This window comes from Triturus cristatus, chromosome 8 (assembly GCF_964204655.1).
Source record: "Triturus cristatus chromosome 8, aTriCri1.1, whole genome shotgun sequence".
Classification (NCBI taxonomy): domain Eukaryota; kingdom Metazoa; phylum Chordata; class Amphibia; order Caudata; family Salamandridae; genus Triturus; species Triturus cristatus.
Genome location: NC_140591.1, coordinates 1366932020 through 1366959048, shown reverse-complemented (window position 1 = coordinate 1366959048; position 27029 = coordinate 1366932020). Strand labels below are relative to the sequence as shown.

At 44.6% G+C, this 27029-nt stretch overlaps 1 protein-coding gene across 4 annotated transcripts in view; it reads left to right on the top strand.

The window, feature by feature from the left end:
• The first annotated feature begins 740 nt into the window (after positions 1-740).
• Positions 741-27029, top strand: part of APP (amyloid beta precursor protein) — a 522694-nt gene continuing 496405 nt past the window's right edge. For 2 of the 4 annotated variants that reach the window (XM_085623077.1, XM_085623076.1), the window contains exon 1: positions 832-1113. In XM_085623077.1, coding sequence (XP_085479203.1) covers positions 1021-1113 — 93 coding nt within the window. In that variant the 5' untranslated portion in view covers positions 832-1020. Of the gene's footprint in view, positions 1114-27029 lie in introns of all 4 variants that reach the window. The other 2 variants (XM_085623075.1, XM_085623078.1) reach the window with 2 other exon arrangements.

The window sequence follows — 27029 nt, the reverse complement described above, 5'->3', positions numbered from 1 at the left end:
ATATAAAATGCGGATATTCTTGGCACTACAGTACCCAGCCCATTTGTAATGCTTGCACTGATCCAATGGTGGTCACTCTTTGCATATTTATAATACAGTTGCTACTGGTGTCTGAGACATCGAACTGTGTAATATGCCTAGATCCATCCACACACTAACACATTAATCCATTTTTAACTCGCCACTTAATCCACCCATCGACATACAGGTCACGATTTCCCAAGTCCATGCGTGGCTAGTTAGGCCAAGCCCGTTTTTTCTTGGAATTCTGTGACGCGCGGTCTTATTTTGAACTAGGACTACGAGAATTCGAAGAAAAGCCTGGGGCTGGCCTAATTAGCCAATCGTGGACCTGGGCAACATGGTAATTGACACTGACAGCTCACACTGACAGATACTGTGCTCGGCTCTGCGTGTGTCTGGTGTTGAGGTGCGCGGTACAGCCACGGGTTTGCCTATCCAAACAACCCGGTCTACATGGTACATTCGCTCCTTGTGGGCTCGGAGGTCTCAGAACACCCACAGGCGCCGTAGCTGGCTACGGGAACGAATATAAACCAGTTAATTACTAGTGAACTGGATTTCCCCGAGCATAGCAGTTTTGGTTCGCTCCCACTGTGCTTACCACAGTTGCAACTGCTTCTTGTGGTAACCAGCAGCAATTTAGCTAGAGATCCACCGATGCGCGCGGTGCTATCGGGGGTGGATGGGCAAATACCTGAGCTCCGCCCGCCCCGGTCACGGGTGAAGCAGGAATGCGTCTATTGTGCCTGCCTGCGAGACGTGCCCCGCCCTCCCCTCCCCGGTGAGGCACAAACCCGCTCCGCCCCCATTGCCTGCAGCGCCGTCGCTGGGTGCTAGAGGTCGCTGTTGGAAAGTGCCGAGGATCAGCTGACGACGCCTGTAGGAGAGCTGTGCCTGCCTCGCTCAGCCCGGCCGCTGCCCCCGCCTCAGTGTGTCTGGTCTCCGAGCCCTGCTCAGCCGCAGCCCCGGGAGGACCGCCGTAGAACCGCCGAGCCGATGCTGGGAGTCCGGATGGCCGGAGCTGTGTGCGGCGCGATGCTGCCGCTGTTGTTGCTGCTCGCCTGCGCCGCCAGGGCCCGGGCGCTGGAGGTAAGACGCCGCCGTGTGCTGTGCTCTCTGCTTTCCGTGGGAGGATCGCCCCCTTCCCGACTGGTACACGGAGCGAGTGGCGCTGATGTGGACGAGGCTATAGCCGGTCCGTCCGGAATCTCCCTGTACACGGGTTGGTGCCCCGACTCATGGAGCTGTGCTCTCGATGGCTATATGATCTCATCTGTGTGTTCTCTCGCTGTTCGCTGGGTGCCTCCACCCTGTGTGCTGACCTAGGTTGCTCGGTCGTGTATTATTCCGTGTACAAGAGATCGTCGCTGTGATGTATACAACGAGCGTGTTACAGTGGCGAGCGTGTTACAGTGGCGGGCGTGTTACAGTGGCGGATAGCTGTGTGTGTGCCCCCGCGGTGCCCTGCCAGCCGGATGTGGATTCGTGCACATGTACCTGTGAGTCTCCCGTCCATGTGTTATGTCCCCCACCTGCAACAGGATACGTTATCTCCGTGGTGTATATTCAGCTATGGTTTTGTCGGCTTGCCATATACCACCATAGCGTAGCAATGAAAGCCATGAGCCCTGGTGCAAGCAAGGACAATTGTCCATTGACTGCTGCCAGGTTAGTAAAATGCATACATTTTCAAGGTTCGTTGGGCCCTTTAGAAGCTTGGGGCCAGGTGCCACTGCACCTGCTGCATCAATTGTAGCTTCGCCCCTGTAACTCCCCGCCATTTAATACCGCCAGCTTGGCATATGCTTCCCCCCGCTGTGTGCCACCATGATACTACTGCCAGCTTGGCATATGCATCTAGCTGTGTGCGCCCTTGATATAGCGCCCCCTTCTTGCTCCAGTGCAGTCCCTGTGCCTCCTACAGGCCCGACCGGGTGTGCAACATGTATATGTGTACCCCCTTCGTAATGGAGCTTCATACCCCAATACATTCACCCGTAGTACAGGCTGCTTGATATGTGCACCCACCTAGGTGGTACATCTCCCAGCTAAGTAGCACACTTTATGTAGTGTCCTCTCTTCCTTTTTACTTCGCTTTTTGTGCCCTCCTACACTACTGGGGCTGTTGTGCTGAATTACACCCGTGGGCCCTTTCTTGTTATCATTTGTATATTTCCACGTCGGGCTGTGAGGGCGCCTCTCATACTCTGTGCCTCAGGTGATGCTATTGTGAATTCAGAGCATAGGTGGGGGTGACTGACTGCCTGTTGATGCTGTCTACGTTGCTCCCACTCGTGAGCATGGACTGAGCCACGCATGTACACCAGTGGAGGAGCTCAGTTTGTGCTTACTGTCTGCTCTTCCTGACAGTAGGTATTAAGTGATTGCTCCTCGTAGGTGAGTGTGTAGCCTGTGTTTTCCCCCCCCCTCGCAGCTTGTTTGCTGTGGACCCGGTTTCTTGCAAGGCATTGTTCGACTTGTAACAAATCCCTTGGATGCGACGTAGGACAAGCCCGTCCCTTTCCTTCCATTGTAGTGCCTTTCTTCGGCGGTGTGAGGCTCGGTGCACACGTCGCCGGCCCTCCTCGCCGGGGGTTCGAGAGCCGTGGTCCTGCAGGGGATGGCGGCGTCGATAGACGTCTCTGTCTCGGAGCAGGGTGGGGGCTCCCGCCTCGCACCCCGTCTCCAGTCCTCGCCCAGTAACAGCGCTGTCAGAGGGTTCTGTGTGGTTCGATCACTGCCAGCGGTAATGACATCAGAAAGACTGTCGGTGAGGGGGCTGGCGGCGGCGCCCCCACCTCCCCAGTATTGAAACGTTACTGTCTGCATGTAATGCGCCCAGAAAGGCAGCTGAGGCTCACAAAGGAGCTATTTAACATGAGCGTCATCGAGGCCACAGTTATTGATTACAGAACTTGCCCCGCCTCTCCCATCTGTGTGAGACGGGGGGGGGGGGGGGTGTATAGAGTCCCCGTGGCATGCACCCTAGATGCATGCTACCGCCGCCATCCTCGGGTGCAGTGGGGGGTGGCCTACCGAGAAAATGAAAGATATGGGTGTAGTGTTCTTCCTTTGTTGAGGACAGCCCCCATCCCCGTTTGATCTACAAAGTCCCCCCCCCCCATTCCTTCCACCCTGCCAGCGTGTAGTTAGTGGTACAGGGCACTGTCGTCCGCTGCTGTGTCCTGCTGAGCTCATGGCGACAGCAGGTGTGTGTGTGTGTGATTGGCTTTCTTGGTTATGAACCTCCACTTGACAAAATGATTGGCCATTCATTGGTCATGGCACTATTCACCTATGACGGCTGGTAATTTTATGTATTGTATTTATTGCATTTGCACTTTTATGGTCATGTGATCAAACGAAAGTACTTTAATGGTGATAATTTGGGTGAAATGCAGAAGGTGTGAGATTCAGGGGTCAGCATACCCATAGGAGAACCTCTCTGACGCTGCACGATTGCCAACATATGAGGTGACCCCTGCTCTTCTGGGGTGAGATGAAAAGGTCATCTTTCTTCTCTGCTTGTCGGCTCCCCCTGCACACCTGCAAGCCTCGTGGTGTGAGGTGCAGAGGGGTGGACTCCCTCAGGGAAAACCAGATCCGGCATTGGGCCTTTTACATCGCTCCGAGCGTTGCGCGACTTGCCACTACTCGTGAGGCCCGCCTCCTCACATCTGGAATTCTTGGGCCTGGCCTTTGGAGTAAGTAGTCCCGACCTGGATGTGGTGCTCAGTGCCAGAATAAACTCCACAGATAGTGCGCTCTGCAAACCTGCAGAACCCACTGAGGTGCCACCTGCAGAACCCACTGATGTGCCTCCTGCACTTCTGAGGTCCACTTACCTCTGGATTGTCACCCCCTTCCCTCCCACACCTGTGAGCATGGGGTGTGTGAGACGCAGAGGGGCCGCCTCCGTGTGTGAAGCACCTCAACACACCTGCCAACAACTTGTGAGATAAATTCCCTGTGGGATTTCGTCTCGTATTTGCTAACCTCTGGTGTGTGAGGAGCAGCCGGGCTGTCGACCTCCCCATTAGGTGTCTTAGTGATTCGCGGAGGATGGTTTGTGGGGCACAGTTGGCAGTCGCTCCCGGTGAGATGCTTTTGGTACACATTACGCTGTGCTCGTGTGTAAGTGCAGTAAAAAGCCGATGTTTATTCCCTTGGGCGGCAGCTGGCCTTGGCGCTGGGCTCCCCAAGATGAGCCTGGTCAGGTGGAGCCTGCGGAGAGTGGCTTGGATGGGGGGCGGGGGAGGTAAACAGAGGGCCGGAAATGAGTGTTTGTCCGGGAATGTGTGCTCTCGCGGTGAACCTCCCGCCCTCAGCAGCTGCGCTGAACCTGTCCGTGCGGCGCGGGCTCGGGCCTTCATGTTGTGCGCGCAGACGGATGAAAGACGGAGCCGGGAAGATGGCGCCTCTGCAGTGCAGCAGGGGAGAGCTCCGGTGTAGGCAGGAGGGAGCAGGACCGACACCTCAGGCAGCAGCCCCCACCCCACATGCCCCACCCACGCCACCTTGCTATATGAAAATACCGCCAGAGGGTGCACGTATAATCTGTTCAGAAGCAGCCTTTCATTTTATCCCCTTTAGTGGGTGTCTCATCAAGTAGAAAGGGAGGAATTCTTTCAGCAACCCGTGGCCCTATCTGCCGGGCTCAACCTCCTCCTCCCCGCCCCCCTCCCTCCGAAATCTGGTATGAGCCGAGATATTGTTAGTAATCGCCGCTGTAGACGCCCGGGTTACCTCGTTTCTCTGCCCCTTTGCTGCTCGGGAAAATGGCTTATCGTTCTGCCAGACGAACCAACCGAGGCCGCTTTGCACCCAGGAGAATGGAGCCTTGATGGCGCGGGCTTTATTCATCCTTGTTTTAGTGTGTTACCTGCTAGTACACACTGTGAATAGTGAGCCGTTATGCATAGTGATATGACACACGTTTAAACCCGACTGGCTCGATTATTATCGGCATAAAGTGCACTCTAAACACACCTGGAAAAAAACAACTTATCGCATGCAGTGATTTCAAGGTCCGCTGGGTGTATTTGCAGGCCAATGTAACGCTTTCCTAATAAAATTAACTGGCGTGCATTCAGTTGTTTAAAGGAATAACTCGTGCTAGGTATTTACAAATCTGGGTTACAAGAGCCAATGAGCTGCAGTTAAAGGGCCAGCCCACGAGCTTTAACCATATGTCTCGAAACATTGGGAAGAACTATCTCCAGAACCTGTTTCCCTAGCGTTTCCTTCTGATAAAGGAGTCTGTAAATATATTGAGGCCCCTTTGAAACACTCCCCTTTTATCTCGGTGCCTCTGAAATGTAATTGTATTTTAATGGATACACCGGGACCACTGTTTTGTAATTATATCAGAAAGGTCCCCTGTATAACCATTGTTCAACCCAATCGTGCACCCAGGCTTTCCAGTGCTCCTAACATCTGCTTATCCGTTTTGCAGAGATATATATTTCTTGCCTCTTTTATATATGATCCCCCTTACTTTTTAGCTTCATTCTTTCCACCACACTGACTGTGGTGCTGCTCTGTGAAGGACGGCCCTCAAACAGTTTCTCATCACAACCGGGCTGATAAGAGGATTACTCTAATTAGGCCAAATGAAAGCATTTATCCCATGCTCAAAAGCTCCCCTTTAAATGAGTGTTAAGTCCCTTCAAAGCTAATATATGTATGTGTGTGTATATATGTGTGTGTGTATATATATATATATATTCATTCATTCATTCATTCACTGGAAAAAACCATAGGTTTCACACATGTTATAGTTAGGAATTAGCATTTAAAAAAACCTTGCAACTTCACTGAAAAAACCATAGGTTTATATGTTACATGTTATAGTTAGCTGGACATTTCACTCGTACAAAACCATTGAAATTCCCCTGTTACAGTTAGTTCAGCTAACTATAACTTGCGCGCCCGCAATCCACTGCTGATGACGTCACATATTGCATCACTCATGACATGGTCAGTGACATCACTCATGACATCACTGATGACATCTCAAATGACATCACTGATGACGTCATCCATGTGATAAATTACCACATCTTCTCACACCCGAATATAACCTTTGATACACCGACTAAACATTTCAGAGTTCCATTCTCAAAACCATACATACTCCAATACCAATAACTACATACCCACTTATTAACTCTTAGGTCTACATACACCTCCACTCATTCACCTGTACAGTCACTCATACTTACAGTCACTCCATACAAGACTATCATATGCATTTATACACCTATATAGACACTCACACACCACCAATCATCCATAGAGGTACTCTCACACCTAGTCAGTCAAGCAAATAATCACACTCCCATTTACTCTAACCTATGCGGTTATACACACTCAAGTTCACTTACTCATAAAAATAGTACCACATTCTTACGCTCTTATAGAATCATTGATACAAGCACATACTCACCCATACAGTCACTCTCACAATCACACACTCTCACATCTACCCACTTATATACTCTTACACGCATATATACTGCCTTTCACATATGTAGTTAGTCACAAATGTACCACTGAGATATACATTCAATCCCTAACACAACCATACATACACTCACTCAACCATACAGTCCATCACAGATGTACTCTTAAAACCATGCACCCATAGAATCACCCACTCACACATCTATGCATAGTCACACACACACACACCCTACCCACACAAACACTCAGGAACCCATACAGATACTGAGACAAGCAATCAATAACTCATATAGACACTCATATAGCTATTCACAAAACCATGCAGCCACTTATACACCAACATACAGACACGTACAGACATTTACAGAGTTTAGTCACTAGTCTGCAGTAAGATACATTTAATGACTCACTTATAGAGTCAGTTACGCACCACAGAAAATCATCCATTTACACACTTGTACACCCACTTATTCTTCAACAGGCCTTTCCCTATATATATTAAACATATTAAAATTGTTCAGAAACCCATACTCAATGGATGATGATGTATGTATGGTTTTGAGAATGGAACTCTGAAATTTTGAGTCGGTGTATCAAAGGTTATATTAGGGTGTGAGAAGATGTGATAATTTATCACATGGATGATGTCATCAGTGATGTCATGAGTGATGTCACTGACCATGTCATGAGTGATGTAATATGTGACATCATCAGCAGTGGATTGCGGACGCGCGAGTTATAGTTAGCTGAACTAACTATAACGGGGGAATTTCAATGGTTTTGTACGAGTGAAATGTCCAGCTAACTACACCATGTGTGAAACCTATGTTTTTTTCAGTGAATTTGCAAGGTTTTTTAAATGCTAATTTATGAATGTATTTTTTAAATATTTATTTTACAATAAGATACCTATGTATATAGTTATAGATTGACTTTATCCTGTAATATGGAATGGCTCAGCTCTTTTTTTTATTTTATTTTTTAATTTGGATAAAGTTGAACAGCATAGTTAATATCTTCTATAAACACTTTAAATTTTTTTTTTTTTAAGCTTTTTTGACCGTGCGCGCACGGTGTGCGCATGCGTACGTCGTGCGTGCTCCGTACGCGCATGCTCGCATGCTCCGTACGTGCGTGCTGCGTGCGCGCACCGTGCGCGGACGGTGCACGCACGGCAAGTCGTGTGATTTAGAAACAACACTTTTCATTGGTGTATAGTAGTTTCAGGTCATGTGATTAAGAAACCACACTTTTCATTGGTTTATAGTAGTTTCAGAAACTTCCAACACCACACCCACTCCCCTCATTATTTCTTTTGATTCCCTGGGAGAAGGAGCTGAGCAGCTTTTCCAGTACTTGAGAATGGCAAAGCAGCAGTCATCTTCTGGGAGTGAGCAGGAGACCCTTGTGCTACAGAGACAGAGGAAACAGAAAGACTCTTTTATATGGCAATTTTTTACATTTCCAGAGGGGCAGAAGAAGGTGAATGCTCCAAAAGTCACCTGCACTATTTGTGGTGTTGTCTTATCAAGAGAAGATCCTAAAAAGAAATACTCTTTTAGTATTTTCACTATGATCAGGCACGTTAAAGGAGTACATCCTGTGGCTTTTGCTCGAGCTGCTAGAGACAACCCTCCAGCAGCTCAGCCGAGCACATCCGCAGCAGCTCAGCCGAGCACATCATCGGCAGCTCAGCCGAGCACTTCATCTGCGACGGCAGCTTCACCTGCTTCTGTTCCTCTGGATATACACCCTCTGTTCAAGAGGTTGCATATACGGTGCAATGCGTGCAATGCTCTTCTCTCTTATGGTGACACCAGCATTCCCCTAATGGAGAGCAAGATACAGCAGCACACATGCGGCACCCCATAATTTTTTTCATGTTTTTTTGTTCCTCTGTTCCTCAATTAACACAACGGCTCTTTTTAGAGCTACCTAACATCTAAACACTTAAATTTGATTTTTTAATTCTATTTTTTTAATGATTTTTTTCCGCCGTGGGTGCACCTCGCGAATAAAAAAAAAAAATAAAAAAATTTTTTTTTCACCCTTCGGGGTCCTTCAGGGACCTCCTGACAAAAGCTAGGGGGTCAGGAACTCTGTACCCTGTCCCCTTTTCACGTTCTCCACCTTTCTTTTTCACTGTCACACACAAAATGGCGGACAACACTTCCTGATTTCGAGTGTTGACTGACATGTAACCACCAATCACAATTACGCTCGCGCACGTTAAGGTGCGCGCATATAGATATTTATGTACTTTTAACTTCAATTTTCTCAGGAACTACTGAACAGGTTGACACCATATATGCAAAAGGCACATGCCTTACCTGAGGACTAACTCTTTGCCAAATTTCAAGTAATTCTGTTCAGCCGTTCGGGCTGTACCTTCGACTAAAGGTCATATGGGAAAATGCATGGGGAAAATGTGTTTTCGGACCCCCCTTTTTTTCTCAGCCCCCGCTTGACGAATCACCCCGAGACTTCCAGGGTAGGAGCTGAGCGCCCCATTAGTTTTGAAAATTTCGCGAGGATCCGTCAACCGGCGCCATAGTTATTCTAAATAGAATTTTCAGATTTCCTATGGAAACACGGTCCTAACTATAACTATCTACTGGCGACCGCCAGTAGATAATATATATATATTTTTTATGTGTGTGTGAATCTACTATGTTTTTTTACAAGCCACGTTTTCCCCCCAAATTGTTTTGATTGCCCATTTTACAAGAGGCCCCTCCTTTTGCCATTATGTCTCATGAATGGCTAATGCAGGCCTCTCCAGCGAGTGGGTAGTGGTAGCCCACCAGCCACCTGTAAGTAACTCTCCTGTGTCCTGCCTTGTGAACTAAATTAGAAGCTTTTGCTTGGTTTAATTAATATATGCATACTACAACTGAAAAACGTGTATTGGAGATGAAAATGTGTGTATTTTAAGTAAGTTGATATTTGGGGGGAAATGGTTGAATTCCCATTATATATTTAGAGCTGACATTTGAGTGGTAAAAATCAAACTGTGTTGGCGAGCACTTAATAATAATAATAATATTAATGATAACTTGCTCGGTGCTAGGGGCATTGCACCTGTGGCTGTTCTGTGTTGCCCATGTAGAGGCATTCCACATTGACAAAGCATTTTTTTCATTCCTGCTGCCAACCATGCCTGATGCACCGGGGTGATCACTGCTTGCAATCTTGCATGTTGTGGCCACTAATGTAACATGGTCTAATGTGATTACTATTACATCTCTAATATTAGTAGCATGGGTGGATTTTCACTGAACATAAGTAGCTCTTATTACAGAAAAGGATGGACTCCTCAATGAATTTGATACTTTGGTGTGGCTCTGCTTTCCCTGCCTGACTCCAAGGGAATGCATGAGCAACTTGCAGGACTACATAGAATTCAACACTGGAAAATCGACTACAGTAGCCTTTCAGTTTTCTCTTGTTGCCATCGCGTGATTATTTACAGGCCATTTGTTGTCGTTCCTACAGTATCTTCCTAGTTGAATATTTAAGTTGACACGTTTCCACTTTTATGTTTTTGTGTATGACTGGCTGACCATATGCTAGTTTTTATTTTAAAGTTTGTTTTATATGGTGGTTCTGTGCTTTAAAATCTGACTGACTCGGGATATAGATTCGTTGTCATTTGTTTAGGGTAGCTTCACAGTTCTTAGGTGAAGTGTGCGTTTTATGACAGGCTTTCTCCTTTTCCTAATGCACATCTATTGGAGTTGTTCTGATTTTACTTAACACCTTACTGACTATCGAGAGGACTGAAGGGAAAATATAGTGAACACTCTGTTAAAATACCTTGTTGAAAAGTATCTCCCTTCTTTTTTTCCTTATCTTTTCTTTATTATTCTTATTATACGTTTACTGACATTTGTATGACTTGGGACGGACCAAATCTACATTGCAGAAAATGACAGTTTTTTGTCCCCCGAGTATTTTTTATTTAAAACTTTGGGTATAATAAGTGAATATACTGGCAATTTTAGGAACGATTCTCTATGTTTGTATTTCTACCTCCGATTACAGGCTGAGAGTAAGCAGTTGCTTCAGAAAAGAACATCAGCATGGGGAAGTGAGGTTGCATGCTGTTCTGCAGGTGTCTAGTTCAGAAGCAGGTTATGTTTTCTGATATTGTTGAAGGCCTGTTGTGTACATTACGATACATAGCCTCGATTTTGGGTCAGGCCATTGCTTGGCATTCTTGTATATCTCAATTCTCTGCTTGTTATTCAATTGATTGTTTCCCCCCACCCCTGGATCATTTTTAGATCTTGCCTACGCTGCACGCAAGCGCTGCTTTGGAGTGACCTTTTGGAACCACTCCGTACTTATTTGGAAATGTGGAAATGTGTGCATGTACTGCACTGTTTCCAGTGAGCCCTCGTGCATGTACGGCGCTTACCTTGCGGGAGCGAGCAGCGGCGCCATCTGTTTGCAATTATCGCGCCCGCCGCTGCTCGCTCCCGTAAGGTAAACGCTGTAGATGGACTTTAACTTTCGCAGACGCGGGTCACGCTTGTCTAGCAGCGCTTGTTTTTCTCGCTTCTTGAATTGCATTCTTCTCATTTTCTGTCCCCTCCCTTTGCACTCGCTGGAATCTTTCTCGGGCCTCTCTCGTCTCTGTCCCTCCCTCTCGTTTGCCCCACAATGCCTATCCTTTTTCCTCTCTCCCGTGTCACCACTCTCCTCCCCACTTGCTGTCCCGCTTTCTTGCCTCCCTTCTCCCTCATCAATGGCTGCCAACATCACATGACAACAGTAAACTCCCATTAGACAAAATTACCGATTTCAAGTATTTATTTGAGCTCATTTAGTCTCAAACATAACTCATTTGGCCCAATAATATTATGAATCTGCAAAAAGAATGCTTCAGACACAGAAAGAAACATTTAGTATTCTTTACTCATCTAAAAAAATGAAACCAAGAATAAACCACTGCAGTGACCAAGAACGTTACTGGTTTAGAACAAGAATAATTTTGGCCAAACTTGGCTTTTAATTTTCGTACGGAATTTCGTCAACTTTTGTTGCTCAAGTTACTTCTACTTGTTTAATAAATGCCACGGTTTATTGTGGCACAGAACACCCGGGTGCGTCTTGTTTTTGTGCACTGTGAGGAAGGGTTTTGGTTACTAGGGGAGGTAATCTAGGGTGGCTTGGCATCTTGGTGGCAGTCCAACTGGTCTCCATACAGTGTCCAACCAGCAGTGTTGGCAGCATGTACCCTCAATGAGACTTTCACGTGTTTCTTGGTGTGTTGATGCCATAATGGGGTTCTATGGGTTAAACTACACGTGGACATTCATCAATTAAGGATAGACAGTTAACTGCACTTATGCCGCATTGCCAGTTGACGGTTTGCAGGAAGAAGCACATCCATGTAATTTCACCACATCACAGGTGTGTGCATGGAAACCTCTCCCCTAATCGCCTTCAGGCTCTGCTTGTGCTGGTAATAAAGCTGTTATGGCACACAGGCCTAATAATTGCATGACAAATGCATTTCATTTTAGAGCTGTGGGCACAAGTACTGAAATGCGTGGCACATGGCAGGGCCGTGCATGATATTCATTGAAAGTCATAAATGTTTAGTCCATAGTATCCAGGAAAGAATGACGTCAGGCCACAACGTCCTAGAGGATTGTATCTGAAGCATTAAAACACAAGCATTGGCATAGCCAATAGGTCTCGCCTCTGGGACCTTATAAGTGTTTAGCCATTCAACAGTTGATGTTGTTGCACCAAGGATATTGTGCTGGATAACTAAACACTTATAAGGTCCCAAAGGCGAGACCTATTGGCTATGCCAATGCTTGTTACTTTGTTGCCTCAGATTAGATAAGTGGTAGCTTTCCACTATTGACTTAAAGGAACTTTTTTGTGTTCTCCCCTAAAAAATTAATATGTATATATTTTTTAGCACTTTAAGACAATTTTTTTCCTTGCTTGCAACTTCATTTGCTTGCTCTTTTCTTACTCTCCACTTTCTTTCATCCCCCACTCTTCCTTTGTTCCAACGTTCTGCCGCGCCCCACATAAAATACATTTTTTATTATTTTAATGTATGTTTTCCAAGGCCTCTGCCCCACATCCTGTCCCTTTTTTTTAACTTTATTTTGAGTGTCCAGCAGCTGCTTAGTGCTTCCGGGGCCATTTGCTTATTTGTTTGGTTCTCTCGCATCTTTGTACGTACACTGTTCTAAAATGGCCCTCTCGCGCCCTCTCGCATGTTAGAACAATAAATAAAAATGCCTAAATGGCAACAGGTGTGTGTGATTCAGCACCATGGGTGTATCATAATTAAGGCTACCTGTTTTCCATTTTTACTGATTTTTACAGATCAATACAGACAGAAAACATTTGTTCTAAATACTGTCTGCCATGACTGCTAGGCCAATAGCTGTGTGGATTGATAGTTAAGGGGGTTAAAAAAGAAAGGAGTTTTAGTAAAGAGGGTTTAACAGCAGTAGATATGAACAAGGTTGCTACTGAAATTTGCATATTTTCATATAAGTGCAATGATTTATCTTCTGCAAATGTTCAAAGCATTGAAACCTGGCAGGCATTCGAGCATAAGTGCATATTTATCGGTTAAATAAATGTGGACATACACTAATTTCAGCTTCATTTCTCCACAAAACCCAAAATAAATATGGATAAATACAGATGGAAATTTCAAAAAAATAAATACCATAATGCCGGGAGCCCTAATCATAATCCATAATGTTGGCTCTTTTTAACTAATCCAACATAGTTGATAGCATTTCAGAATGGTAGATTCAAATTTAAAATAGTGCGCTAGGGCTTTGGTGCAAACGGGGTTTGATAAAGCCAGTGGGTATTCACTAGCTTTTTCAATGCAAGAGCTATTTGCTTTGGCAATGCTTCTCTCAAACGTTAGAATCACTTCCAGCACATCCCTATGTACATATTTATTGTGATGACCGCTTAGGTTAGTTGCATGTTGGCTCCTGCATCATGAGTTTATGAAGGGTACCAGTTTACCTGAGACACTCAGCCACCCATTGGAAGTCAGTCAATCAATCAGAACTTGTAGAGTGTGCTAATCACCCGAGGGGTATCCAGGCGCTTGCGTGAGGTGGAGCTACTCGAACAGCCAGATCTTGACTCTAATCCTGAAGTCAGCAAGGGAGGTAGATGTTCAGAGGTGGATGGGGAGGTCATTCCAGGTTTTGGCTGAGAGGGGGTAGGAGCTTCCTCTGGCTCAGGTTCGACGGATGAGGGTATCCGAGGCGAGGGCCAGGGCGGCAGACCCCAGGTGTCTGGTGGGCTGGTGGAAGGTCAGAAGGCTGTTCAGGTATTCTGGTCCTGTGTTGTGAATGGCTTTGTAGGCGTGCATGAGCAGCTTGAAGTGGCATCTCTTCTTGACCGGGAACCAGTGCAGGCTACAGAGGTGGGTGGTGATGTGAGCTCATCTGGGCAGGTCCCGGATGATTCTTGCTGCTGCATTCTGTATTGTTTGGAGGAGCTTGAAATGGAGGGTGGTGGTTCAGCATGGAGGGCATACCCATAGTCCAGTCGAATGGTGATGAGAGCTTGAGTGAAGGTTCTTCTGGTATCGGTTGGTATCCATCTGAAGACTTTCTTGAGAATTCTGAGGGTGTTGAAGCATGTGGAAGCAACCAAATTGATCTGACCTCTCATGGAGAGTTTTCTGTCAAGGAGGATTCCGAGGTTGAGGGCGTGGGTGGTGGGGGTGGGTGCTGGTCTGAGTGCGGAGGGCCACCAGGAGTCACCCCACGGTGAGGGGGGTTCTTCCGAAGAGGAACTACGTTTTTTTTGCTGTTGATTTTGAGGCAGATGGCTATCATCCAGTCGGTCATGGTGTCCCGGATGCTCGCTCTGGTGTTGGCCATGTCTTCGGTGAGGGAGAGTATCAGCTGTGTGTGGTCACCGTAGATGATGATGTTGAGACTGTGGCTGCAAGTGATGGATGTTAATGGAGTAATGAAGACGTTAAACAGTGTAGGGCTGAGTGAGGAGCCCTGGGGTATGCTGCAGATGATGCTCTTGGCATCGCAGGTGTATGGCGGGAGGCGGACTCTCTGAGCGCGTCGTTAGAAGAGAGGATAGCAGCTTGAGGGTGTTGCCGTAGATGCTGTGAAGCCTTTGGATGAGAATGTGGTGGGAGATGGTGCCAAAGCCACTGAAAAGTCGAGGAGGATGAAGGCTGCTGACTCGCAGCGCTCAAAGATGGCTCTTATGTCGTCTGTGGTGGCTATAAGGGCAATTTCTGTGATTTGGGTGGAAACTGGATTGGGAGAGATCGAGCAGGTGGTTGGTTTCCAGGTAGTCTGAGTTGGTGGGTGACGGTTTTCTCCCGTACCTTGTCCAGGAAGGGAGGAGTGAGATGGGGTGTTATTTCTTGAGGGCCAATGGGTCCACTGTGGGCTTCTTCAGAAGTGGTTTGACTTCGGCACGCTGCCGGGTTTCTGGGAAGGTGGCGGAGCTGAATGCCACGTTGATGATGCTGGTGAGTGGGGGTCTGATTTCTTTGTGCCTGAGGTTGAAGGTGTGGTGGGGGTAAGGGTCGGTGGGAGTTCCAGAGTGGATGCAGAACATGGATGTTGTGGTTTTGGTGCAGAAAGGTATCCAGTCGGTCAGGAGGTAGGGCGAGAGGTTGGTGGGAGTAGCTGGGAGGTCCGGCTGCAGCGGTTGTGGTTCGAAGTTTTTGTAGATGTTGGCAATCTTGGTGTGAAAGAAGTCGACAAGTGAGTTGCAGAGGGAATACCCGTGTGCAGGCTGCCACTTTTTTTTCACTGATGCATGGATTGCTTGAACATTAGTGCTTTTTCATGTTTATGCACTGAACTCATTACTTTATGGAATTTTAGGTCATGCATTTCTGGTGTCTTTGTAAAGCGAAATCCATTGTGCAGGTTGGATTCGACCTGTTCCCTTTTTTGATGAAAAATCGTGCATCTTCCTTTTCAGGAAGCACAAGGTGTGCTTGAGGAAAGTGGTGGCTGAAGGGGGCAAACGCCTATCATCATATGTAATTTGGAATGTTTTGTCAATATTCAAAAATGTTGAAAAATATGTTGATTGGATTTGGTGTAGTTTACTTAATTGTTTGTGCTATTATTCGATAGAAAAATACCACTTTTGTTGCCTTTACTTACTTAGGTTTCCCCTTCAAATATGACATTTTCCCATTTAAATTTGAGTCACTGTTGCAGTGATCTGTTACCAATAGGGATCTCCCTTATAATTGTGAACTTTCAATCATATTCTATTGTAACATGCCTCTTTTGCGGTAAGCTGTTTCTGGTGTAATAAACTTCAGGTGACTGTGTATCTGTTTTTAGACATGTATACAAAAAGAAAAACTGTGAGTCAAAAAGTTTTGTGACCATAACGTCACCACTCAGTAAATACTGATCTAAATCTAACTGCTGTCAACAAAGTACCAAATGTGCCAATAGGTGTGTGTATGCATGAGAAAGATTCCCATCACCCACACCAAGTGGCTCGCTTCATCATTTGTGAACCTGGGAACTTCACCAGAGAACCATCCTCTACCAGATGGACGTAGATACTGGTTCAATGTGTGTCCCAAATGTATCTGTTGGTATAGTGTCTGAATCGAGGGAAACCACAGTAATGATGATAAGGGGTGATGTATGCAGTGCACGTGATAAGAAAGGGATGGTTAAGATTGATTACCAAGGCACAAATATGTATTTATTGAAGTGCTACCTTGATACCAAGATAAAATAAAACAGTGCTATGACAGTTTGCACAAATAACTGTGTTGGAAGAGACTGGTCTACATGTTTCAGCTCTCGGATAAATTATATCCCAGCTTTCGTCAGGACCAGAAAGCTACTGCAAAATTATGGTGTATTTAATACAAAAATCTCGAAAAACATACAACCTGGACCTTGTTCTTGGTACAGGGAAAATACCCGAATAGTTCTGGGTATGTGCCTCACCCGGCAACTGCTCAGGTTAGGGGGCACCGCTCTCTCCGTCGGTACCTCTCGCGGCTTCTGAGCGCTCAGAAGCCGCGAGAGGTCCAGGATCTTTGACGTCTTCTATGGCTTGCGGCCTGGTTCACCCATCCAGGCATGTTGTTCTTTGTGTTTTAAAATGTATTTCCTTTCTGTGCAGCCAGTATTGCTGGAGTCCTGAGCTGATATGCAGCCGGGGTAGCAGACTGGCACAGATTAGTGTAAAGTTTTAATAGCTGGAAGATTTAAATGAAGATGTGCAAGCACAGACTTCTGTAATACATAGTTTCTAGTTAAGTTGTGTGTGTGTGTCTCTGTGTGTGTGTGTGTCTCTGTGTGTGTATATATCTATCTCAAGCTCCTTACTTTCCAGTAAATTAGGGCCAGCACTCACGTTGGGTATAAACTTTTACGGTTTATTCACGAGACAAAATAACAACAAACGCGTTTCGGCGTCAGCCTTCGTCAGTGTCGACGATCGCCGTTACCGTGGCAACTTAAATTCAAATCAATTACATGCAATGGACGAAGGACTTCTGCTCGACTTTGAGCGCCATCTTGTAATATGTTATTCTTCACATATATTGTTTCAAATCAATAATACAGCCTGATGTAATAATCTGGTAAAGCTATATCATAATGCGGAACCACAATTGATAAACAAATACCATCACAGGTCGTGAGTGATCGCGCGTGAATTCAATTCATTCTTTTACAACATAATTTTGTCCTATATGGAATCGCGCTATTCTCCACAACCAACCATTCGTAATGTTATGGCAAGTTGTTCCCATTGCGATAAACCTAACACCTGACATGCAGTATATCTCAGAATTTAAATAGTGGCACATTGCAATCATCAACGCCCTGGATGGGCTAGCTTACAAACTCCAGCTTACTCTTTAGACAAGTTTATATACATGGAGTGCTCGTGATTTATCTGTCATATGTGGTGTCAATCATGATTCCTGATCGTCTGGTGTCAACATACTGCCCTGTATGGGCATTCTATAGTGGTTCCAATTGACGTCATGTGTTGTGTAATATAACCAGATCTATTACCGTCCAATAATCGCATGCACAATTACACAGAGTGTAGGCTACCAATTTAGCAAACCACTATAGAACCACTATAGAATGCCCATACAGGGCAGTATGTTGACACCAGACGATCAGGAATCATGATTGACACCATATATGACAGATAAATCATGAGCACTCCATGTATATAAACTTGTCTAAAGAGTAAGCTGGAGTTTGTAAGCTAGCCCATCCAGGGCGTTGATGATTGCAATGTGCCACTATTTAAATTCTGAGATATACTGCATGTCAGGTGTTAGGTTTATCGCAATGGGAACAACTTGCCATAACATTACGAATGGTTGGTTGTGGAGAATAGCGCGATTCCATATAGGACAAAATTATGTTGTAAAAGAATGAATTGAATTCACGCGCGATCACTCACGACCTGTGATGGTATTTGTTTATCAATTGTGGTTCCGCATTATGATATAGCTTTACCAGATTATTACATCAGGCTGTATTATTAATTTGAAACAATATATGTGAAGAATAACATATACAAGATGGCGCTCAAAGTCGAGCAGAAGTCCTTCGTCCATTGCATGTAATTGATTTGAATTTAAGTTGCCACGGTAACGGCGATCGTCGACACTGACGAAGGCTGACGCCGAAACGCGTTTGTTGTTATTTTGTCTCGTGAATAAACCGTAAAAGTTTATACCCAACGTGAGTGCTGGCCCTAATTTACTGGAAAGTAAGGAGCTTGATATTTAGCGGTTTGCCACCGCTGGACCGGGCACCCGCTCACGAGTGCAGCAGCAGGCAAGACCACGGAGCAGCGAGAGATATATATACACGTGGAAGGGAAACAGCACACAATCTCTGGCCGCAGCAGCTACAACGCAGCCTTGTCCTTCACCTTTGCACTCTGCCAAACGCGTTTCGAGCCCACATTAGCTCTTGATCACTGGCTGCAAGAGCCTGTGTAGTATATTACAAACTGCAATTACCAGCATGCTACGGCGCCCACTGGGGCGGGGCTTATCATTTAAATAAATTTGTTCTTTGATTCCGCCTCCTGTGTTCAGCCAGCCATTGATCAAGAGTGTAATACTCGAAACGCGTATGGCAGAAGGGAAGGCTGCTATCTGCTCTGAAGCTCTGCAACCTGTGGTGTTAGTGCGGATATCTCTCCGTGTGTGGCGATTCCTTTTGGGGCAACTCGTGTGTTTATTTATATATATATATATATATATATCTCTCATTGCACAAAATGATTTCTTTGACCTGTAGAGTGACCATGCATGCTTAAACATTGCCCTGAGTTTTAGATGTTAAGTCTGAATGCATGTATGGTTTCTTCCCACTTGTTTTTCTGGGGGTATGTGCTTTCTCACTGGGTTTAATAAGAATGTCAACCACCTTAGCACAACTCTTGTTTTGCTTGATCCTTTTTGGAGGTTGGACCTAAGTAAGTTGTTCATATTAACAATAAGGTTGTTAAAATGTTCAAGTACAGAATATGCATTGTTTTTTTTATTTTAGATGACTCAGTGTGGTGATGGAACTAATATTCTTGCTCTGTACATACTTTGGTTGGTTGAAGTTACTGGATTACTTTAGGGATGTTAATAGAGAATGGTATCACGCAGTGGTCTTGAGTTTGTATGGGGTTATCCACTACATCTGCAATAACTAGATTGAGAGTAGTTCCTTTACGACATGGCTATTCGCAGACCTTTTCCTAGTGGCCACAAAGTTTGGTCTGTGGTGTGACTAGGAGCCACTTTGATGCTTGGAGGGCTGGGTGGCATCAAGGTGGATGTAGGGGAAGCAAAGCATATACATCCAGCGACTGAATTCCACCATGTGAAACCAGAAAAGCTGGGATTTCTCCCAGCTTCCCCACGTTACTAAATTGTGAGAATCTAGTCAATTGTTTTATTTCACGTTTCTTTTTTCTTCATTATCACATATAATAGGAGCTCGAAATACATGACTGTATGATGTGTGCTGTACAAAACCTTCTCGTTTGTTTGATTTAAAAGACTATAATTTTGTTTATATATAATAGGAACACATGCCACCCAAAGAGTGCACATAACAACTGACTTGCCTCTTCGTTCACTATTGGCGTTGTTGACCGGGTGAGGGGAGGAGAGAATTTGTTTCTAAATTCATGTTTGATAACTATCAGTTTAAAAAAAAAAAAAAAAAAAAATGCTTCTCAATGTGCTGATGTCATCTGACGCACTAAGGTGAAACGGTTCTGCATGTTAAAATAATATATACTTAATGAATTTTGAAGAGAACCTTATCGTATTTTAACGTTTTTTCTGCAGGAGGTCTGTAAAAATGAAGGTGTTCCTAAAGTTAAGAGGTGCAGGACAACCTAGTTGCTTACTTTCTTTAACCACTTCCATGCTCATGACGGCTCCCGGCCATCATGAGTCACGGTAGTCGTGTGCTCATGACGGCCGGGAGCCGTCCGACCGTTGCCGCTCCGCCCACGCGCGGCTAATTCCCCGCCTGTGCGGGCGAATTAATTAGTGGGCGGAGTTCGGACGGCTCCCGGCCATCATGAGCATACGCCCACCGTGATTTATGACGGCCAGGAGCTGTCCTGAGTACCTAGGCGCCACGCCCAGCCCCCCCCCCCCCTCGCACCGCGGTGGAATTTGCTGTGCGTGTAAGGGGCTAACTTCAATTAACCTTCAAATAAAGGCATGCCTGTTTATTTATTTAACTTCTTTTTAATCTTAGTTTTGAATCGAGTAGGGCTGCTGTTCACCAGAGTGCCCAATGTAAAGGTCAGGCGGACCACATGAAGCCCCGCGCCCTACTTGAGTATCGGTACTTTGAGAAATGCGTTTTTCTGATAGTTGTGACAAGTTATTATTATGCATGAATGAGGATAGTGTAGTTACTGCAGCATTCTTATCATTCTAGTGAAAGTTGATATCACTCATCAGTCGGCTGTCTTTGAGGAATAGTAGTATGGTGGTGTTCAGGTCGTTTATGAATGGTGCTCTTCCATAAGGCTGCACCTGTTCATTTGTAGTATGAAAATGTGGTTTGTAGTATGAACCGGTCTGTACGTTGAGTGATGTTCACTCGGCAGTAATAAATTCTATTCTTTGTGAAGATTGATTTCATAGACAAGTGTTTTTTCAAATTAGTGTAAGATTAAATAACATCCATTGAATGTCAATTTTTCCCTGAGTAGCAATATTTTGTATTTAGATCTGTGACGTGGCACGTGTTGCCAAACTGATGTGTACGTAAATGTATATTACTGTAACTGTTTCCTTATTTGCCAGTGCATAGTTTGTTGATTTTCTCTTGAAAGATTATGTGCTGAGATTGGCCCCAGCAAACTTTCCAGTTCAAGAAAGTGAACTGGTATTGGTGGCATGCCACTCCTTGGTTAGACAGGAGAGATGGACATCTCAAATGTTCTGCATGCTGTACCAGTCTGTTTTTGTCGTGAATGTTAGTACCTCTTAATTTTTGGGAATGTTGCACTGATGTTTTGGTAATATATTGATCAGTTGTTTTATTTTATCATTTGTAAAGATTTTTATGTTGGGGTTCCCGGATATTGCTGGAAGAGAGGCGTAATTAACTATGGAACAGCCAGGTTTTCAGGCGCTTTCTGAAAGTTAAGTGGTTCGCTGAAGAGTGCTGGAAAAGGATACCATGCTTTGGCAGTCAAGTCGACAGAAGATCACCCCCTTTGAGTTTTCTTGATTTTGGAAATATCGAGGAAATATGCAGACCTGGAGTGCAAGGTGTGAGCAGGCTGATAGAAGGAGAAAAGCTTGCAAATGAATTCAGGGCCATGACTGTGGAGAGATTTGTGACCAATCCAGACGGCAAATCCCTTGGCAAGAGGAAGCTAATGTGTTGCTTCTGGTGATTGAAACTGAGGGATTGGGGGAGGGGGGGGTGGTTGTATCCTCAACATAAGATGGGAAGCTGAATTCTAATCCTGATTGAGTTGTTGTGTGAAGTACAGGGGAAGCCCCCGATTGAGTGAATTGCAGTAGTTGTAGTTAAGGCATGAGCCTATTGTCTGGATGACCAGAAAATGTAGGAAGAAAAGGATGGATATTTTTGAAGATGTTAATACTGTAAAAACAGTTCATACTTTACAAATTGGACGGGGGAGCGAAAGCTCTTGATCTAAAGAGACCCTAAATTAGGGACCTTAAATACCATTTGAGGGTAGTCACCCAGATTGGGAGCCCATCGTTCTGTAGACCAAATTGATTGAGTTCTGTTGTAGTTGTGCATATGTTGTCTGGAGTGATTTGTCTGAAGTGGGGAGATCACACCATGCCCCAGATGAAAATGGGGAATACTCATTAATAAAATGTTTTTTTTAAATGGGGAATACTCCGCGCCTTACATTTCTAAATTTCTGACTGCAGTTGTGCATACCGAAGCGGCTGAGCAGTGTACACATAGCGTGGCTTAAATGATGCTAAATATCTGTTGGCAATAATTTTCTACAGACCTATAAAAATGCTAGGGTACAGAGGTATTGCTGAAGGCTACTCCCTCAGCCTGGTAGTTGCAGGACACAGCTACAGGACATACCATGTGTGCGGTACATGCTATTGTACCGTAGGCCTCTATGGAACATGAATTGCGGTTACAATGTCTGGCCCGCTCCTTCGTGCCCAGTTTTCCATGTACGTTGCTGGCATGGGGCTCTACATTGATAGACCTTGTGATTGACTTTTCGTGGGCTTGGCTGCAGAAACTGATCTGTGTACGCTGCACCAATATAATGTGTGATGTTTATGGGGTGATAAGTGTAAGTGGGATGTTGCAGTTGTTTAGGGATGAATGACTGAACCACGCATTCCACTGTAATGCATGCTGTTACAACGCAAATGCCATTACCGTGCATAACCTTTACCACACATTTTTTTACAGCGGGTACGCCTTTACCACAAAACTACAGAGGCTCCCCCCTGCCATCAGAGATCACTGCTATGGCCCATCTCGTTTTTTTTTTTTTTTTTCTAAATGTCTGCAGTGTGCATGTATGAATGTTCGTGTATTTGTGAGTGCATGCTTTCAGTTGCTGGATGCGTACATATGTGCTGTGTGTGTGCGCATATGTGTGCGTGCGCATGTGTGTGTGTGATACACTGTACGACGTTTGGGCTCATCCCACCCATGCTGCACATTAAAGGCCCCCACTGTGGCACTGAAAATAAGTCTGAAAGAAAACTCTTGCCAGCAATACCCGTACAATTAAAGCAGCGCCTTTAAGACAGGGAAGTTAGAGACCAGGCAAACGTCAGCTCAGAGTCCTGAGTTTTAGTCCGGGTGAGATGGGGATGGGGGCCGGGCCGGAGGGGGGAGAGCGGGGACGGGGAGGAAAGGAGACTCACATGAATGGTAGAAATATATAGAGTAATTGGTATTCAATAATAATAAAGGCATTGAGGATTACATTTTTAATCTAGGGTTTTCTGTAACAACTAGGTGTTCCTATTCCCAAACGCATCGGTTCTCTGTTTTGACAATTTCAACAAGATGAAATGTAGGGTCGGTACCCTCGAGATTCAAATATTTGACTGGCAGGTGCCACATCCACTTATGCATTTGCTCAGTGAGCTCTTACATTGGCCAGAATGATACTCAAGAATAACCGTAGCTCAGCTTCAGAGTTGCTCCTATATTTTTTTTATTTTTTTATTTTTTTTTATTTTTAGCAACCACGATACAATTATCCTCTATAGATCCCTAGAGCAGTGTACTAATCTACTGCTGTCATACCGAAAAAATGTATAAATGACTACAATCTTTTCTACAGACCACGTTGAAGTCAATTATGTCAACTCATCCAGGGTGTCTTATCACATTATTCACCAGATAGATACAAACTAGATTACGGTCTGGTGGTTGAATGGAGACCGCAGTCTTGTACAGATAAAATACACTGCTCATTTAGAGTAATCTGACATATCTATTGGTGCCATTTGTGCCAGGCACCTTGTATATAAATTTACCCCACCCTCATTGGAGCCCTTGTGATCACTTCTAAATATTGAGTGGCAACTCAATGGCTGCAGTCTCTCTCAGTACTGGTCAAAACAGGGGACATTGGACAAACATCTTCGCCCCCCCCTCTTATCTCCTAGGTATCTTTGTAAGTGTAGTTGCAAACACTGATGTATATTACCACTCTGCAGCAATTCTACACGTGTGCTAATGTCACTCTGCCATGCAAGGAAAGCTTCCCTTGTGTGACTGGAAATAACCCCATTATGTACAACCGTTCTATGTAAAGTTCTTACTGTAAGATGGATGGTTTGCCTTAACCGAATAAAAAAACAAAACTGAAATCATGATTGCCAGCTGCACAGTACAAAACCCTTAAATTAGGTATCTATTTTCGGAAATCTCTGTGGGCCGCAGCGTCGATTCCCAGGCCTGCAGTGTCCGCGTAAACAAACGGTGTAAAAAAAAAAAAAAAGCTTAAAAAGGCACCAAGGTGAAAATAACAAATTTCCAGGAAAAGGTTCAGCTGAGAAGTTACAGCTATGGTTCAAAAACTAAAATGCTTATGGTTATGTATGGTAGCTGAACTACTTGTAAGATACTTATATTTACTGGTGAAACTTTTACCATTCATGATTTTACAACAGAATTTGTTGTAAAGACATGCATGGTAAAGTCATATGCGTGGTAAGGACATTTGCTTTGTAACGGTTGCGTTATGACGTGTTACAATGGAATGCGTGCTTCTGTCATACATCCTTGGCTGACCTTGTCAAAAGTCAGCCAATGAGAGGAGGACCTTCCTTACCTCATCATAGAGCGGGATGGAGCCAGTGAGTTGCTGATCCCACCCCTCTCTTTAACAACCATCACTGATAGACACTCAGCCATGGGACTTCAGGCTTAAAACTGAAGTGGCAGGGTCTGCGTCTACCAGTGATGCCCTCCCTCGTCAGGAGTACGAGGCTCTCTGAGGAATTTGCTGGGCTGAGGAGGTCACACCCACTGCACTATGAAATTTTCAGCCCGCCAAATTTCAGCTCGGGCAACTCGTGCCTACTTATTTAGCACATGTATTGCAGTGGTCTGCCCGTTCTGAACATGAAGATTGTCTGTCAGGCTGACCTTTGTTCAGCCTAACACACTTCCTGTGTCTGAAAAAGGCGGGAGGGTGGGGACCCTCCGCCCTTGACAATGAGCCGCGTAGCCGCCTTATGTCTGGCTTGACAGTACATCTGCTAGTGGTACTCCCTTGTATTCTTTATAATAAACGAAGAGTGGCCTTCGGCTCCACCTAAATGAGTACTACTTTTACCTCGTTCTGTTGGCTGTTTGGGGTATCATTTCACTTTGCAGGATGAGCTTCCATTGGAATTCATGGTGTACAATTTTATACCTGAATAGTTCACTCCATCATTAGACTGTTTGCCACATTCAGTCCATTATCACGTATTTGTTTTATATAGAGCAAGAAATCCTTTGTTACTTTTTCACAGCTTTGTCAAAGCCAATAAATCTAGTTTTAATGTGATTAAAAGTGTTTGTGCATACAATGCATTAAAACAGAATTGGTGAGATGTCGGTCTTAGATGTCATTATTACATAGAGCCATACCTACTGAGTTTGCCAATGATTGTTTTCCGCAGGGCCACAGCTATTGCTAATCGACATGTCCTAAATGGGCCATCCAGTCTTATCCGTATCCCTGTATGGTTGTGAATATATTTGATTTGGTTAAGATTATTTTTGTACTGACATCCTTAATTTGTGAAGTATTCTAATCGAGGTTTAGCTGACAATATGGGTTTGTAATTGGTCAGAGTGTAGTATCTCTGTTCTTCCTTGCTCGAGAAGACATTCCAGACGTCAGCTGTGTTGTTTATGCCCTGTGTCCAAGCGACTCTCTTGTCATGGGGGCAATCTATTCATATAGCTCAAAAGCCCCCTTGCTGTGCTTTAAATATAAAAGGGCACATTCATCAATCCAGTGTTTGAAAATAACTCCCTGGTGTAATGCATGCTTCTCGGTTAGTGCTTTCCTGCTATGGAGCTGGCGCGTGTGCTCAGGGGTTTGAGGTCGCTTTACCAGTGCCTGCTAATTGTCACCATGTGACCAACATTTTTTGTCTTTGCGCCACTGTGAGATTACTGCTTAAATTATGTGGGGGTTCTTTTATAATACTTGTATACCTTTAATGTGCTACATTCTTAAAAGTATTGTGAAGCTGCTGTTACTTAGTGGGAGCACGATATAATAATAGCTAATAAATTAAACATTAAATTAGCATTAAGAGTGGCCTGGTGTGTTGACTGCTATATACGGGACCAGGCAAAATCAGACTCCACCTCTTTGTAATGTACCCGATCTGGGGAAAAAAATCCCAATTCTGAGTTTGTCACCTAGTAGGGGGAATAAAATGCAGATTTTGGTTAATGCACCAAAATCCACATGTCCTGGTAATTATCGGGCATTTCCAGCCAATAAATGTAAGCAGGGTTGACCTGATTGGAGGAAAACAATTGGATTGTGGTGTTGGTTGATAAACTCATATTTGAGATGTGTGCAGTATCAGGAGTTACCACGCCTATCATAATTAACCGGGCCATTCCTAATGGGGGGGCCTTGGAGATCAGCTAAGCTCCTATGTGTTTGACTGCAAATACACCTACTTCATGAGATAAAACTGATGAAGTGCGAATTATCTTAGCCAAATTGGACTGAAGCATTTTTTTTTTAAAGTGAAAAATATGATATACTTGAATTGCTTCAGTGTGCTCAAATAATAGTTTATTATCCAACTGAAAGTAGTCCTTTTTATTCAACTTGAAAAGATGAAATCTTGAGTTGAATTAAGGCTCAGCCACAGCCTGGCCAACTGAGCTGCCATCCTGGCTCAGTTTGTAAATGACTACTCTGGTCTGTATTCAAGAGAATAGTTTGTCAGAACCAAATATTGTGTTTTTGAAGGCATTGCCAATTTCAATATTTTACTTATGCTGTTTATGTAGAACCTCTTAAAGAAATCCAATGTTCATTAGTGTTCTTGGAGACAGTCAATAATGCTGGTTATTAGTCCTCCTCAATGCAAGGCGTATAAGTAGGGACAAGGGCAATAACTGGTGTTAATTGCCTGCTATAAGGTCAGTTATGCCAGCAAATTGACGTGCCAGGCTGATCACACATTCCTTGCCTTCTGTGTGTCTAGAAAGTCAATTGTATAATGTGCCACCTTTTAGTTAGTAGTTAAAGAAGGAATTCTGAGCATCTTGATTGGCTAGCACTCCTCTCAACATTTCAATAAATGTGAATTTTTCCTTACACATGCAGACACCTTTTTCATATCATAACCTCTTATAAGAATGAAGCTTTAGCACAAAAACACTAGTTTATTTAAGTGTTTTTACTGCATCTAACTGGATACGATATATACTATGATGAACTGTCTGTCTTTGCTGTCAATGGTAATACCACTGCATCTACCATCCCGGCCCAAACTACTTTTT